We start from the raw sequence: 14,635 nt of genomic DNA on the forward strand, positions 1-14,635 counted from the left end.
GTCTAAGCAGTTATTTTAAGAAGCTACCAGTTCATTAGCAGCAGCTGAAAACCAGAAGCTCCTGTTGATGTAAATCAGTCTGTGGCTGCACAGGCTCCATAACCAGCACTGCAGATGCGAGGTCTTCATTAAAGGAAATGTGAAGAAGTGAAGCATGTGGGCAGTAACACACACAGCAGTGAATTCTGAAGCCCAGGGAATGTTAAACTCATGAGGAGATACTTTCTCCTCAGCACCATTCACATACTCAGCCTGACACCCAAACCACAGTTTTAGGAGAAACACTTCTTCCTGTGACAGGAAGTGACTTTCAGATATGAGGGGCTTGCTTTTTTTATTTTTTTCCCTCTTTCGAAACCTGCTGTGCTGCCAGTGACTAAGGATAGCCAAGATTTTGGTTAATGGTTAACAAAGATAACCACGCAGACTCTGACTTCTGCTGGGGCCAGCACCAAAAGCTGCTTTGCTTGCTGGGGAACAGGCAAGCACGGAAAGCAGAGCAGCTCTCACAGTGAAGGGCTGGGGAACAGAGGCTTCACCCTGTGGAGAAAGGAGGACGAGAATCCAAAAAGAGAAAGAGGTGTTTGCCATAAAGAAAGGTAAGAGCTGAAACACTTTCCTGTTTAACTTACTGACTCAGAGGCTGTTGCTCACAAACCAACAAACCCCACAGGTGTGGCTGGTTGAGACACACTCCTTGTACCTGACTGCTCGGACATGTGTGGCTCGGGGAGAGGGGCAAGGTGAGGAAGGATCTGTTTGCTGTGAGCTTGAAACTTGGAGAGGGCAGGAGAGCACCTTCTCCACCCTGGGACTGCTCATGGCAGGAGAGACACCCTCTTCAGACTGTTCTTCTCTCATTGACCACAGCCATGTCCCGGAGTTTGAGGTGGCTCTGTGGGTCAAGATCACCTTGGCCTTAATCTATATCTGCATCTTTGTCGCGGGCCTCTTGGGCAACAGCATCACCATCAAAGTCACCAGGATCCTGCAGAGGAAAGGCTACCTGCAGAAGGAGGTCACTGACCACATGGTGAGCCTGGCCTGCTCCGACCTGCTGGTCATCCTGCTGGGCATGCCCGTGGAGTTCTTCAGTGCCATCTGGAGCCCCTTTTCCACGCCCAATGGCAACATTGCCTGCAAGCTCTACTACTTCCTCTTCGAGGCCTGCAGCTATGCCACCGTGCTGCACGTGGCCACGCTCAGCTTTGAGAGGTACGTGGCCATCTGCCACCCCTTCCGCTTCAAGGCCGTGTCTGGACCCCGCACGGTGAAGCTGCTCATCGCCTTTGTCTGGGGCACATCTCTCATCGTGGCTCTGCCCCTGCCCTTCGCCATGGGCACGGAGTACCCCCTGGAGACCATCGAGGGCTACCAGGGAACGAGTTCCTGTGTCAAGCCTACTCCCAGGCACTACATTCCTGAGCTGAAGCACAACATGACCATCTGCACCTGCCTCTCCTCCAAGTGGGCTCTGTTTCAAGCCAGCGTCTTCAGCGCCTTTGCTGTGTACATCGTCGTGCTGGGCTCTGTCACCTTCATGTGCCACAGCATGATGAAAGCCCTGATGATCCACAAGAAGGGGGCTGTGGCAGTGGAGGGTGGACCAAAGCACCAGGAGCAGTTCCTAAGGAAGAGTGAAAGTTCGGAGGGCAAGAGCTCCAGGAGACAGATCACTTTATTCCTGGGTAAGAGCCATGTCCTGCTCTGCCTCCCCTACCCCCTTTCCACTTGGGAAGAAAGCCCAGAAACCTCAGGTTTTTCCTCACCAAGCTCTCCCAAAGGGTTTGAAAGTGGTACAAAATGAGGGATGATACTTTTGGTTGCGATGATACATTTCAAGAATCCTGATGTTTCTGTGTGTTTTTGGTTCTTTTTGCCATTAGAACAGGTGGGAGGGAAAAAGAAGGAAAAATCCACTTGCTGTCTACTATTTCTGTTGGATTTTATTACATGCCTACATGCAGCAATATGGGTGACAGGCTGTTGCAGCTTGACCTTTGGGGTAGCAATAGGCAACAGTTGCCTGGATATAAAATAGCTCTACTTGGATGTTTTCCCACTAAGTTACAAATATGAGTGTATTTAGTAAGGCTGCTGATGGGAGGGAGGGAAGACTGTCTTGCTTGAGACAAGATCTCAAGCTTGTCTCTCTCTGAAGGCATTTCCCTGTTAATTCAGGATGCTCCTTGGAGAGTTCTCAGCCTCATCAGTTGTGGCTGTGTTGCATTTCAGCATTAAGGAGGCTGGACTGGAGAGTTGTTTTGGTCTCACAAATTGCCATTGCCCTCTTTGAATTTTTTTTCCCTCTGGTTTTATTTGAAGGCCTGTAACCCTGAAATTATGTTTGATTCTGATCTCTCTCGCCACATTCATCAGACGAAAAACTAATCGAGCTGTCATTCCACAAGCTTGGAATCTTTCTGGGCAGTGATCCATGCAGTCTCCACGTTTGTTGATAGTCTTATAGGCACCCTTAATCATGTCCTGGCTTCATTACTGTTAGTTCCTGTTTTGTTGGGTCGCTTATTGTGATGCTGGATATAACAAATGAACTATCTAGGGTAGGAATGCACAGTACACCCAGTATTTCTGTGTTGCTTTTTGGTGCTCTGACTGATATGGCAGAGAGGGACTTGAAATTCGTGCATCTGTCCACTTCTACAACTTTAAGTAGATTAGATTTTGTATTGCTTTTTCCTCGTTTTTAATATTTTTTCCCCCTCAGAATCCTCTGGTTCCTCATCTAGTCCTGCTTTTGCCATGGTCTGTGTCAGGCCATGAAATGAAGAAATCATCTCCTCTCACAAGAGTGGAGAGGCCCCATTGGTGGTTTGTTAAGAGCTCTCTGTCCCTCACTCTAGTGACAGTACAGATTTCTGGGGTTCAGGCTCAGCAGTGGAGCTGAACACATCTGTGGCACAAAGCAGAAAAAGGGATCTGCTCTTAAGTGCTGCCTGGGGGATCCTTAGATATGTGTGGCTCTCCCTCCCCTTGTACATTACCACAGCAGCATTAAAGCCAAACCTAAGACCCAAATCCTGGCTAGGTTGAGAGGAGAAGATAAATTGCCATGACTTTTCCTCCCTTTCTTGTGTATCTGACGCTTCCACTGTATTCTCAGTTTCTGGAGGCAGGAGATACTTGTGTGAATTCCCCAAAATTACTTCAGTGGCAAGACTCTTAATACAAGTCTTGCTAATTTACTTGGCTTGAGGAATAAATTAATATACTGAGGAGGAAGAAACTCTGGCATGCATTTCTGAGAACAATGCAAAGCAATTTAATTTGGAGATTTCATAACAGTGATGCTTTAGGGCAGTTTTAACCCAGAAGAAATGAACATATAAATTGTTTACAAATTGCTGAATTTAAATATTGTGATTTAGAAGTCCTCTTTGTTTTTCATTTAACAGATGGGTCAAATTAAAACCAATACTTGTACATTCACAGCATATTTCACTTTTAATGTGAAATGTAAATGACAGTGTATAGCATCACGTCTTTGTACATCTAACAGCAATAAAAACAATTTAGCATTTTCTTCTGGTTGTTAAAAGTGATAAGTTCTATAAAACAGAGATTAAAATCATAAATCTGACTATGAGAAAAAGTTAAGTAGAGGATGACACCAGGAGGAAGTAATGGTTTTTTAATGTCATGTTATTGCGTGGCACTCGAGAACATTGATGGAAATTAATTGTAAATGTGGAAAGTGAAAGATTACTTGCCATAGATGGTATTGATGCTTGCAGGAGGGGCTCTAGATGGGGTGACACCGCTGCAGAAATTGGGTAGCTGAACTGAGTCTGAAAACACTTGGCTCCTTCATGAAATGCAAGCTTTTAACAGTGATTAAAACCTCTTAATATGCTTGACCCTCCCTGACAGGGATCCATTTAGTCTTTGTGGCTACTTGATCTTGTCTTTCTCCTATGGCCATGAAGGCAGTGGCCACCTAAATGGTGACAAGGTGCCACTGGGCACCTTTTGCTGCTCCAACACCTGAGCTGAGGCCCCTGAACTGTAGCAGAGAGCTCTCAAGAAAGGGTGGGTTTGGAGGGCATATATCTTATAATTATAAAGGTTATAAGTGGATTGTAGCAAACACAGAAAGGGAGTGTGAAGGAAGGATTCTGTAAAAGCCAGCTCCAACTAGAGCAATAATTATAAATATTACAAAAAGAATGCTTCCATAGCTGAAAGTAAGTTAAGAATCTTTAGGAAAGTAAGTTAAGAGTCTTTAGGAAGTGTTGGCAGTATGGGATGGGCCTCTACACAAACTGCTGGAGGGAAAGCACCACCAGCAGAGCCTGGTCACTGGCCATGGCTGCACCAATCTGGTCATTGTCCAGAAGCACATTTGTACAAAACCAGCTGTGTGGTTTGCCATCACACTGGGCCTGACTCTACAACAAAGTGAGTTCTGATGATCCCAGCTGAAAATGGGGTCGGTTCTAAAGCTTCAGTTTGAGCTTCTGCTAAAAGCCTTGATCAGTTTGCATAAAGCAGCCTCAAGCCTACCACAGTACAGACATTGAAATAAGAGTCCATTTGTGCTGCTACATCCTCTTTCTTTGTATTGCACACTTCCAACTGACCCTTTGGAGCAGCACTCCTCTTGTTTCCACAGATCTGCTGAGTGGGGCTGCTGGGCATGGTGGGTGCTTTGCCAGTTGACATCTGGGCAGTATTTTTTTTTTAATCTCCCATCTATGATGAAACAACTGTCCTTCCTGAGATGGTCCATCCAGAAAAGAGAAATATCAAAGTGGTCTGGCTGCTATGGAAGTGTTGGTGGAGGTGCATTAAAGCAGTGCTGTAGCTGCAGCAGTCTGCAGGAGCCAGAGCAGGCGCTGGACCTGCCCAGCTGGAGGCCCTGTTGGTACCACCCAGCACCATCAGCCCCCCTGGGACATGTGAGGCAGGAAATTCCCACTGCTCTCCCTTTCCCACCTCTACAGAACTGCAACTTTTCTGCTTTGGGACTGTCTGAGGTAGGATGAATTTTGCCTGGACAGCAGATATCCTACAGCTCTTTTAATAAGCAGGCAAGGGAATTTGTTATAACCTACAGCAGTGCCTTCATCTGAGAAAGGCAGTGTAGTGATGGTTTTTAAATTTTTTTTATGTGGTGTAACATTTAAGTGTGTCAAATACACTGAGTGTCAACCTGAAGGCAGTGGCAGTGGTGTTTCCTGAAATGTGGGTGTGGTACAGCCAGCTTCAGGGCATGTCTGCTTTACAGGGCAAGAGCAGCCAGAGGCTTTACTGGCACTCTGGTGAGAGCCATGGAATGAAAGAGTCCCTCTCTCTAAGTGGAAAAAAAAAAAATGAAAAAGAAAATGGGCAGAAGGGAAGGGCTAGAAAAGCTAGGCAGGAGGAAGTCAGACCTGAGCAAGGCCATGGCACTTTTTTGGTGGCTGTTGTTAAAGCAATGCCAGGCTATTCTATAACAGCACCAAAGCCTCTGTAAACACCATGACCAGCTTTACTGAGCCATTAGCTGAATCTAGATGAAACCTTGACTCAGAGCTTCAAAGGATCTCTTAGAACTTCAGATGGAGCACCATTTTCTTCCCATGTACTGCTGGTGGCAGTTTAATGCTCTGCTCAGAATAAAGGTATTATGTGTAGGAATAGCCTCTCCAAAGATCACTGAAGAAGTGTACTTTGTAAGGCACTTGGCAAATTTCAGGAAGCAAATTACTTCAGAGTACTTCAAGTAGTTGTGAGAAATGCATGGTTGTCATCTAGATATGACTCAGGCACAGGGTAATTTGGCAATAGACTTCTGTTACAGGAAAATTAGATGCTTCTTCATAGGCTGGAATTTGGCTGGGTTTTTCCCTACTGAAAAAAAAAAGCTAAAGGGATAGAACAAAAATGAAAAGAATAACCTAATTTATGATATTCCAGAACACAGCTCCAGCCCACATTCTTTAAACACATTTTCATTCACTCCTCTTGGTTCATTTCTTTAATCATTCCATCGAGCTGCCTTTCTTCAGGCTGCAGACATGTCTGAAGATGAGTACACTGGATATGATTTTAATCTCTCTGTGTTTTGTATGGTCATTCCATCCATATGTTTTCCTGAGCAGGGCTTTGAATTCCACAAGACAAGTGCTCAGTGCACTGGAATGGGTGGACACATAGACCAACAGACCAGGGCCTGGCCACTCTGGTGTATGGGCCATCCACCCCCTGTAACTAGTGAGTTTTTTCTTTCAGGTCCTGCTTCTTGGAAAAGTGATAAAAGCAAATTATTCTCCTGCTGGTGTTTGGTAAAATTCGACTTCCTCTTCTCTGCAAAAGCATTTTGCCACTGGTGTCAGTGGCAAAACCAGTCAGTGCTGTTGAATGCTGGCAGCACAAAACTGAAGCTCAGCTATTCAACAGGTGACAATGGAAAGGCTGCACTGAGGGATGATGGCTTCTCAGGGCAATTGTGTACAAATAAGCTCCTCTGAAGAGCAGGGGAATTTCTGTCAGTTAAAAAAAAACAACCAAAAACAAACCAAAAAACACAGTAAAATAGACTCAATGCAAGCTTCCAAAATCCAGACATCTGTATGTTCAGGTTTCCCACACAGCAATTTAAAAAGGAACATGGGGAGAGCCCAGCATAATTTTCCTCCCTATTGTACAGAAAGCAATTTATCTACTCCTGCTTTTAACTGGACTCATGTAATAGAAGATTGTGCTTTCAGCATAAGTGGACACTCTTCCTTTCCTCCTACACAGAGGGATGGCAAAACAACACCAAGAGAAATAGAATCGAAGAATAGGGACTAATTGAGGCCAGCACCCCCAAGGTATTTAAGATTTTTGTAGTTTTAATGGAAAAATCAATGTGTGATTACACTTTATATTAGAGTACTTAAAAATTGCTTCAGCATGAAAAGTCTGCAGCTTTGAAAACAACCTCACTGTAGTCAGAGGAGCAGATTCACTGCTAATGTAATTCACATAATTCCATAATTCCCCTTGTGTGATACCTTGGCAGAGAGGGTCTCTCGGGACACCTGAGTGCTGGTTTTGCCTGAGAAGCCCATGAGGACAAAGAGTGCTTTACTGGTGCTTTGTTAGAGTTGTGGTCACACTTCTGTCTTTCACCTGATGCCTACAAGGAAGCTGGGATTCCACTGGTCTGAAGCTGGGATTCCACTGGTCTGTAGCTGGGATTTCACCTGGTCTGAAGCTGGCTGGTCTGTAGAGACTTACAGCTTTTGATTCTTTATGCTTCAGCATCTGTGCTGCCCAGGGAATAAGTGCCCAGCTAAGATTCCTGGAGTACTTCTGCTCTATACTTACAGCTGCCCAAAGTCTTTAAGCCTCATTAAGGACCATTACCCATGTTGGCCTTAAACTTAATGTTATTAATCTCTCTCTCTTGTTCTTACAAGCTGTAGTTAATAAACCTAGTGGCCCTCGGCTCTTCTGGCACTCCTAGGTAAATGCTAAGAGAAGGAATTAGGGAAGTTCAGGCAATATTCCTCACTGTGCAACCTGATCCAAGAAACAGGCAGGGGACTGCTGCCTTTGGAGTTGAGGACAGGCTGTGTCACCTCAGCTTCTGAAAAATACACTCTGTATCGTGGCAAACTCCCCAAGACACGTTTTCTTACAAGTAAAAGCCTTGGGAAATGTCTTTTTCTTCAGAGTGGATAAGAAAGCAGGAAGATTTATTTCTCTCAAAGTGGAGAAACACAGATGTTGCTACAGCTATGAAGTGAATTGACTTCTACTGCCCTTATTCTTTGGTCAAGGGAATACTGTCTTAAGCATTAATTTCCTAGTTTTTCTCTCTTTTCTTGCTCTCTCTTCTGAGCATGATGCTATCTCAAATGTAGATGGCTCTTGCAACTCCCCAGTTCCAGTAGGTAGGAGTTGTTTGTGGGAAGTTCACAGATAATTTATTGGAATCTTCACCTGTGAAAGCTAAATGTGTTATCTAATCCTCTGTTGTTTCATATTCAAATTATACCACGGTTCCTGTAATTAAATCTTTTGTTTTCCTATCTGATGTTGGGGCCATTATCTTTTAACAATGATTGCAAGCCTGTGAATTTTAATGGGGAACAACTTTAATATCTGTGCATTTGTTAGCAAAGCTTTCAATTTTGTGATTTATTATCTTGATGACACAGAGTGTCACACTGAGTGCACCCTCAGCACATCTGCAGGTGACACCAAGCTGAGTGGTGTGGTTGGCACATCTGGAGGACAGGATGCCTTCCAAAGGGACTTGGACAAGTGTCCAAGGCCAGGTTAGACAGGGCTTGGAGCAGCCTGGTCTGATGGAATGTGTCCCTGTCCATGGCAGGGGGTTGAAGCAAGATGAGCTTCACAGTCCCTTCCAACCCAAATAATTCCATGGGTCTGTGATTATCCCACATAACTTCTTGGTTTACTGGAGGCAACATTTGTGTAAGAAACTGAGAACTGACCAGTATCTTAAAGACTTCTTCCCTTTCATTGTAGCAGGTGAGTTCCTAAACCATTGAAGATAAACAGAGAAGATTTCAGATTCTGTTTGGCACAATGTGCTGTAGCAGTTTTTCAGCCTTTTTTGAGGGTATCATAAGCTCATACTGCTTAGGTGAGAAAGCAGTTATCCTTCTGATCTCTGCTATTCATGGATGATTAATATCAAGGCCAGAATATTATGGATTAAATGAGTCTGCCAAGAACCTTTTAATCTTCTGCATTGTGACTTTCAAGGAAAGGTGAAACTGAGAAAGAGGTCTGGTACTGTGATGAGCTAACTTTTCCATATTTCCTCTTAAGCTGTCTGTAAGCTCCTCATTGTTGCATTAATTCCCTATTAAAAGCTCCCAGCATTTTTGTTCTTATCAATTTTTAGAATAAGGATTTTAAGTTGAAATGCAGATATGAGGTTAGAGTTGGGGATCCATCAGCAGGTGGATGTTGTTACAGAAAGATGCAGGGAGAGTTCTGTGAGTGCTCCGAAAGCACTTTACAACCACCTGCAAACAGGGGCACATGTGTAACAATTACCAGGAAACTAAACTTTAATCATCAGTATAAAAACAACAGGGGTTCATTAGAGAAGATAACATTTCTTAGCCATCCATCCTTGTCCTCAGTGTAAATGGCTTTCTTTCCCCATGTTTGATTAGGCAGCATCTGCTCCAATCTCTAGCTGAACCTTGCAAAAGAGCTCAGCCCCTTTCAGACTGTAGTGTAAATATTCTGTCCCTGCTCATGCAGCATTTCTGCAAATCCACCTTGATTTGCTCCTCCATATATTACTGCCAGCTTGCTTTTTGTTCAGTGTAATGATTGTCTTACACAGCTAAATGAGCAGCCACCTCATGCCCAGACTTTCTGTGGTATGTCTGCTATGATGCTGCTGAAGAAGATTTTGATTTGAAGAAATATTAGAAGACTTTCTTGATTGCTCCTTCATACTCAAATCCCTGGAGTTCAGTATATACCTGTGCCTTCTATTAGAGTGCTGTAACTGCAATTGTTATAGTCCTTTTACCCTAAGGCACAAAATTTAAATTGTGAAGCCCGCTGTTGTGGAAGCCAGGTGTAAAAATGAGATCCTAAAAGAGGTTAAATATAACCTTGAAGGATAGTGCTGACAAGAACAAGATATAATCTCCACTCTAGAAACTCCTGATACTGCTGGCTGCCAAGATCTTGGTGTGAATAGAACAGAAAAATCCCTGGTTCCTTCTCCTGTAGATCTCCATGTGGGATCATCACAGAGAGAAATAAATGGGCAGATGAGTCCTAGGTCTGTCCCAGTATGTCTGCTTTCAATATGAAACTTTCTGTATATGCAAAACCAGGCATGTCATCTGTCTGCCTTCAGCCAGGAACAGGAACATGAGCTTTTTAAGATGATAGAACAAACATTTTGTGCAGACAAGAAAAAAAAAAGGAATTGAAATGCTCTCCTTCAAATTTTGGTTATTTTCCCCCTCATCTTTCTGTCCCTAAAATGTAAAATTTTCCAGAAAAAAAGGTGTTAATTTCTGGGTGTGTTACTTACCTCTGTTATGTGTATACCAAAGCGTGTTTTGTTTGATAAGCTCTAGTACTTGCTGATGCTATAATTCCTGTGCCTCACATTGTCTCTCTCTCCAATAAAGACAACTTTTGATCTCCCTAAGTTCGAAAAGAAAGCTGACATTTGTCCCATAAAGACACTGAGAATGAAGGTCCTCACCAGCTGAATCTCTTAGTAATGCTTAAAGACATCTATAGAGGAGAATTCTTAAATCTGCTAAGACTGAACCAAAGATCAGAATAAAACTTTGAAGGTAGCTAAAGGCAGCAGTATGTCAGCACCAGAGTACACAGATATTCAAACAGTCTTTCTTGTGAATACAACTTTTAACATGTCAGGTTTTAACCATGAGATAAGAACCAGCACTGTATGATGAAGGTCAAACAGAAGTCAAAAGCAAAGCACGCTGGTGCTTGCCCTTGTCCTTCAGACAGTGAAATTGCTAAAAGCCTTCTGACTTTCTGTCACAGGTTTACTCAACAGACCTTTCTGATTGCTTGAAAGAAATGCTTGTCTAAAATGGGTGAAATGGGTTGTCACAGGTGCTCATAAGATGGTGTTTAAGGGGTTTTGTCTTGAAAGCCAAAACACCTAAGCCTTAGTGGTAGTAATGATGGCATCAGCTTCTGCCAAAGTGTGTAAAAGCATATATTGGCATTTTCAGACATACACAAACTTTTGAAATCTTAGATGATGATTCTAGAGGAGTAACTTAGCTACAGAAGTTTAATGGTTTAGAATAGATTTATTTTTAAACTTGAACTTTTGTAAAAATGCAATGTGTAACTACCCATATTGAGGTTGGAGGGAAAAAAGCTACCAAGGTGGCTGGAGCATGGAGAGACAGATCCTTCACAGAAGCTAAAAAGAGGTTGCATTGTTTAATGTAGCAAACAGAAGAATACAGCTGGCTTTATCTACAAGTGCAGTGGGGCAGTGAGTGCCAAGGAAAGAGGAAGATCTGGTTTGTACCCTGGTTAGAAAACCTTGCAAAAGGGATTCAGAAACAGCTGTGTGCAGAGTGACTCTGGGCACAATCAGCCTGATCTCACTGCGCAGTGGGTTAAGCCTGGCAGGCTGAGCATGTTCAGACTCTGCCCAAGGAGCCCAGCCTGTTTAAGTCAGGTTATGTCAAGCAGTTTGCAATTGCCTACAGTTGCAGAGCAAGAATATTCCCTCCAGCCTGCACACCCTCCTCTTCAGCTTAGAGACTGGAGTCTGAAAGTTGTAGTACACTTGGTTAAATCCACATTTAAAGAGCTTTAAATGCATGCTGACTATAGATTTGCTATAAAAAGAACCAACCAAAAAACAGCAATAGAAGAGCAAAATGAGAAAGTTCTTCTGAAACTGCTGGTCTGGTGGGCACAAAGAGCCATCGCCCCTCAGCTGGAGCAGTGTCTGTGCCTGTGCAGGTTTGTGACTGCATTCCCTTTTCTTGCCTTCAGTGCTCCCCTTGTGCCCTTTCTTGGAAATTTTTCCCCACCTGGTGTACTTGGAGGCAGCCTTGGGAACTCATTGTTTAAAGTTAATGTCTGGAGACTGAAGCTTTCCATTGGCTGGATTCCCTTCCCTTTTCCTGCCTCCTGCTCAGAGACACATCTACTGAATTCTAAAAAGCTTTTTGATAGCGACTTGGAATTCAAATGTCCCCTTTCTATTTGTCTCCTGGTCCAAGCCAACATCTGAATGCATTCTTTTCTATTACTAAGAACATATTGACAATTTAGGAAACATTGTCCTACAGTGCAAACACTCTGATATTACAAAATACTGCCATGTTCTCTGCATTGATCTAAATGAGAGCATTGGCACAAGAACTAATAGGTCTATAGGGGCCATGAATGAGTACAGACAGAAATGAGAAAATTTCTAATCATGAGGAGGACACGGCCAGGGACAGTTTTCCAAGCAGAGAGTGAGCCTGAACTCATTTAGTTTCTGGGGTACAGAATGTGATAATTTCTGCAGGTCTGTGGTGTGGCTGCCTGTGTAGGAGTGGAGACACATTTCTGGCCACAAAGCCAAGGACTCTGCTGGTTTGGAAGGAAAAGGTTGGAATGGAAAAGTCATGTTTGGTGCTCCTTGGTGTGGCCTGTGTGACCCTGTATCCTCCTTTGGAAGACTGCTGAGGTTTGCAAGGTCCAGCAAGCCTCAGCAAGCTGAACATTTCAGATATCTTTCAAATACCTTTTGCCAAAAGGAAACTTTGGAAAGGTGGGCTGGGACCACACAGGTCCCCCTTGGTGCACATCCAGATCTCAGCCTGTAGGTGAAGGAAGCATTTCCTGCATGTTCTGGTCTCTGAATCAGGGGTAAGATATCCCTGTGCTTCTCCTCCTCTTGCTGCACTGTGCCAGGCTGCCCTGGTGCCCTCCTCCAAGCCCACGTGGCTGCCAGCCTCCCTGTGCCTGATGACTACCACTCAAAAGCCTGCCTCTGAGCCCCTATTTCCACCAGAGAATTGCTTTAACCTTATCAAATGGAGGTGAAATTTGAAATGACTTAATGTTTATTTGCTGACAGGCAGGAATGTCCTCTAAATTGACTGTCATAGCTGGAACACAATGCTGCAGGACAGACTCACAACCTCTTTCTGGCCTTCAATGAAACAATGTTAAGTTTGGGAAGTGGGGATATAATTTTGGGCCCCGTGGATATTATGGATAGTGTTCTCATTTTGAAGTTTTATACAATGAAGCTATATTTGATATTTGCATAATTCAAATAGATGAAATCCTCAAACAGGCACAGAAGACTAGATTTCATTAACTTGGGATGCAGCCATCCCCATCTTTCATGCAAATGGAAAATACCTTTCCTGTAAGTATGCTTTAAAGATTCATTTCTTTCTCTAATCAAGTGGTGAAATCCTACCCGTGGGAACCAGAATTGATTTCTTTTCCCTTCAGACTCGATATCATAGACCTTATTTGGGTTAAGTCCTGTCATGGCATTGAGGGTTAACCCTTCTGTTTGCTGCCAATCAGCTCCATGTGTTCCTGTTTGCTTCTCTGACATGCTGAAAATGCACATGGTGCAGCTGTCCTGCAAATGTAGCCACCAGCTCAGGGAAGCCCTGCCTCTTGTCAGCAAGGATCTATTTCCACTGAATCCCTGACCTTGAGAGCTCGTTTTTAAATTTCCTCCTGGGCCTTGAATGCTGTAATTGATTACGGTTGTTTTGGTTTTAGTCTTTAACAATCAAGGTGAAGAATTGCTCCTGAATTTGTTAAGATGTCAGGAGGAAAGCAGCTTGCCCACACTGCGTGGCCAGTGTCAGTGGGCTCCTGCAAGCCTGCCATGGAGCACTGATGTTTCTGCTTGGCAGTGGAAATCAGACAGGAATGCTCTGCTCTTGGGGCTGGCACTTGTGCCAGGGGCCTCTTGGGGTATGAGACAGCTCCACCGCATTAATTCAATTTAATAGGCATCAGTGGAAATTAAAGGTATTTGATGTTGGTCCAAGTAGTCTTAGGGAACAGTCCTTCTCATTATGTAGTCTGAGCCCCTGCTGGGACTCCTGTCCATGGCAGTGCTTAGGTGAATTTCCCTTTCTTCTTACTACAGAATTGCCTGTATTTCTTTGTATGCTATTTTCTGGTTCACCTTCTTGGTAATAAAGCTCTGCATTTTATTTTCTGTCTTTCAGATATATCACTTTTCACTTGAATTGTCTTATATTACTTGAAACTGATAGCCTGACCCCTTGGCCACTGGGCTTCATCCATAGAAGGATGCTTTGCTACATTATAATGAAGAACTCCCTTAAAAATAACAAAAAAACTCCAAAACCTGAACCAATGAAACCAAACGAACCAACCAAAACACAGCACCCCTCCACCCCCCAAATTAAGAACCACAAAGACAAGAGATATGTATTTTTCTATTACATCTCGTGATGCTTCGTTTTCTCATTCCCTTTGCCTTAGAACACAAAGCAGTCATTGGGAAGGGTTTTTTCTCATTCTGAAAGTGAATTTATGGTGTGTTCCTGCCTCTCCTGCCCACTAGCCTGTCCTGCAGAAGAAAGCAGTTGGTCAGAACGAAATGGCTCAAGAGAAGCCAAGATGACCTGAGTTTTCCCCTTATTGAAGGAATATTTTACTCTCTGAGTGGCACTGATTAGCAAACCCTCCCTAAGTCTGTACAAGTTGTGGTATTTGACCTTGGCATGTCTCAGGATTCATGTGGCCACAAAATGTGACTTTTTGGCACCAGGGAGTGCTGAAATGGTCTGTGTCTTCAGATACCCCGGATGTGTGTATATGAACATATTTACATGATGTATTACATATTTACATTATTTGACTGATTAGGAGTAGCAGGGTGGGTTTTTGGCTTGTTTGGTTTAGTCTTTAAGCAGAATCAGGCACCTTTTGGGAAGAGACCTGCCCAGCAAAAGCCCCAAGAGCCTGGGGAGTGCGGCAAACACCACACTTGTTCACTGGAGAGCATCACACTGAATTCAGTAGGGCTGAAAGCATTTCAGACTTTGGGTGACAAAAACCTTGCTGACTGAACTCTACTGAACTCTGCTTTCAAGTCATTTCAGGTCAGGAATAATTGCCATCTTTACATCACGAT

At 43.6% G+C, this 14,635-nt stretch overlaps 1 protein-coding gene across 2 annotated transcripts in view; it reads left to right on the forward strand.

Annotated features, from left to right (window-relative positions):
- Positions 1-483: 483 nt before the first annotated feature.
- Positions 484-14,635, forward strand: part of GPR39 (G protein-coupled receptor 39) — a 73,556-nt gene continuing 59,404 nt past the window's right edge. Inside the window, exons 1-2 of one of the 2 annotated variants that reach the window (XM_039702411.1) lie at positions 484-599; positions 674-1,688. In XM_039702411.1, coding sequence (XP_039558345.1) covers positions 821-1,688 — 868 coding nt within the window. In that variant the 5' untranslated portion in view covers positions 484-599; positions 674-820. The other variant, XM_039702420.1, reaches the window with a different exon arrangement.

The sequence above is a fragment of the Passer montanus genome, unplaced genomic scaffold (assembly GCF_014805655.1).
Source record: "Passer montanus isolate IOZ18808 unplaced genomic scaffold, ASM1480565v1 scaffold1, whole genome shotgun sequence".
Taxonomy (NCBI): Eukaryota; Metazoa; Chordata; class Aves; order Passeriformes; family Passeridae; genus Passer; species Passer montanus.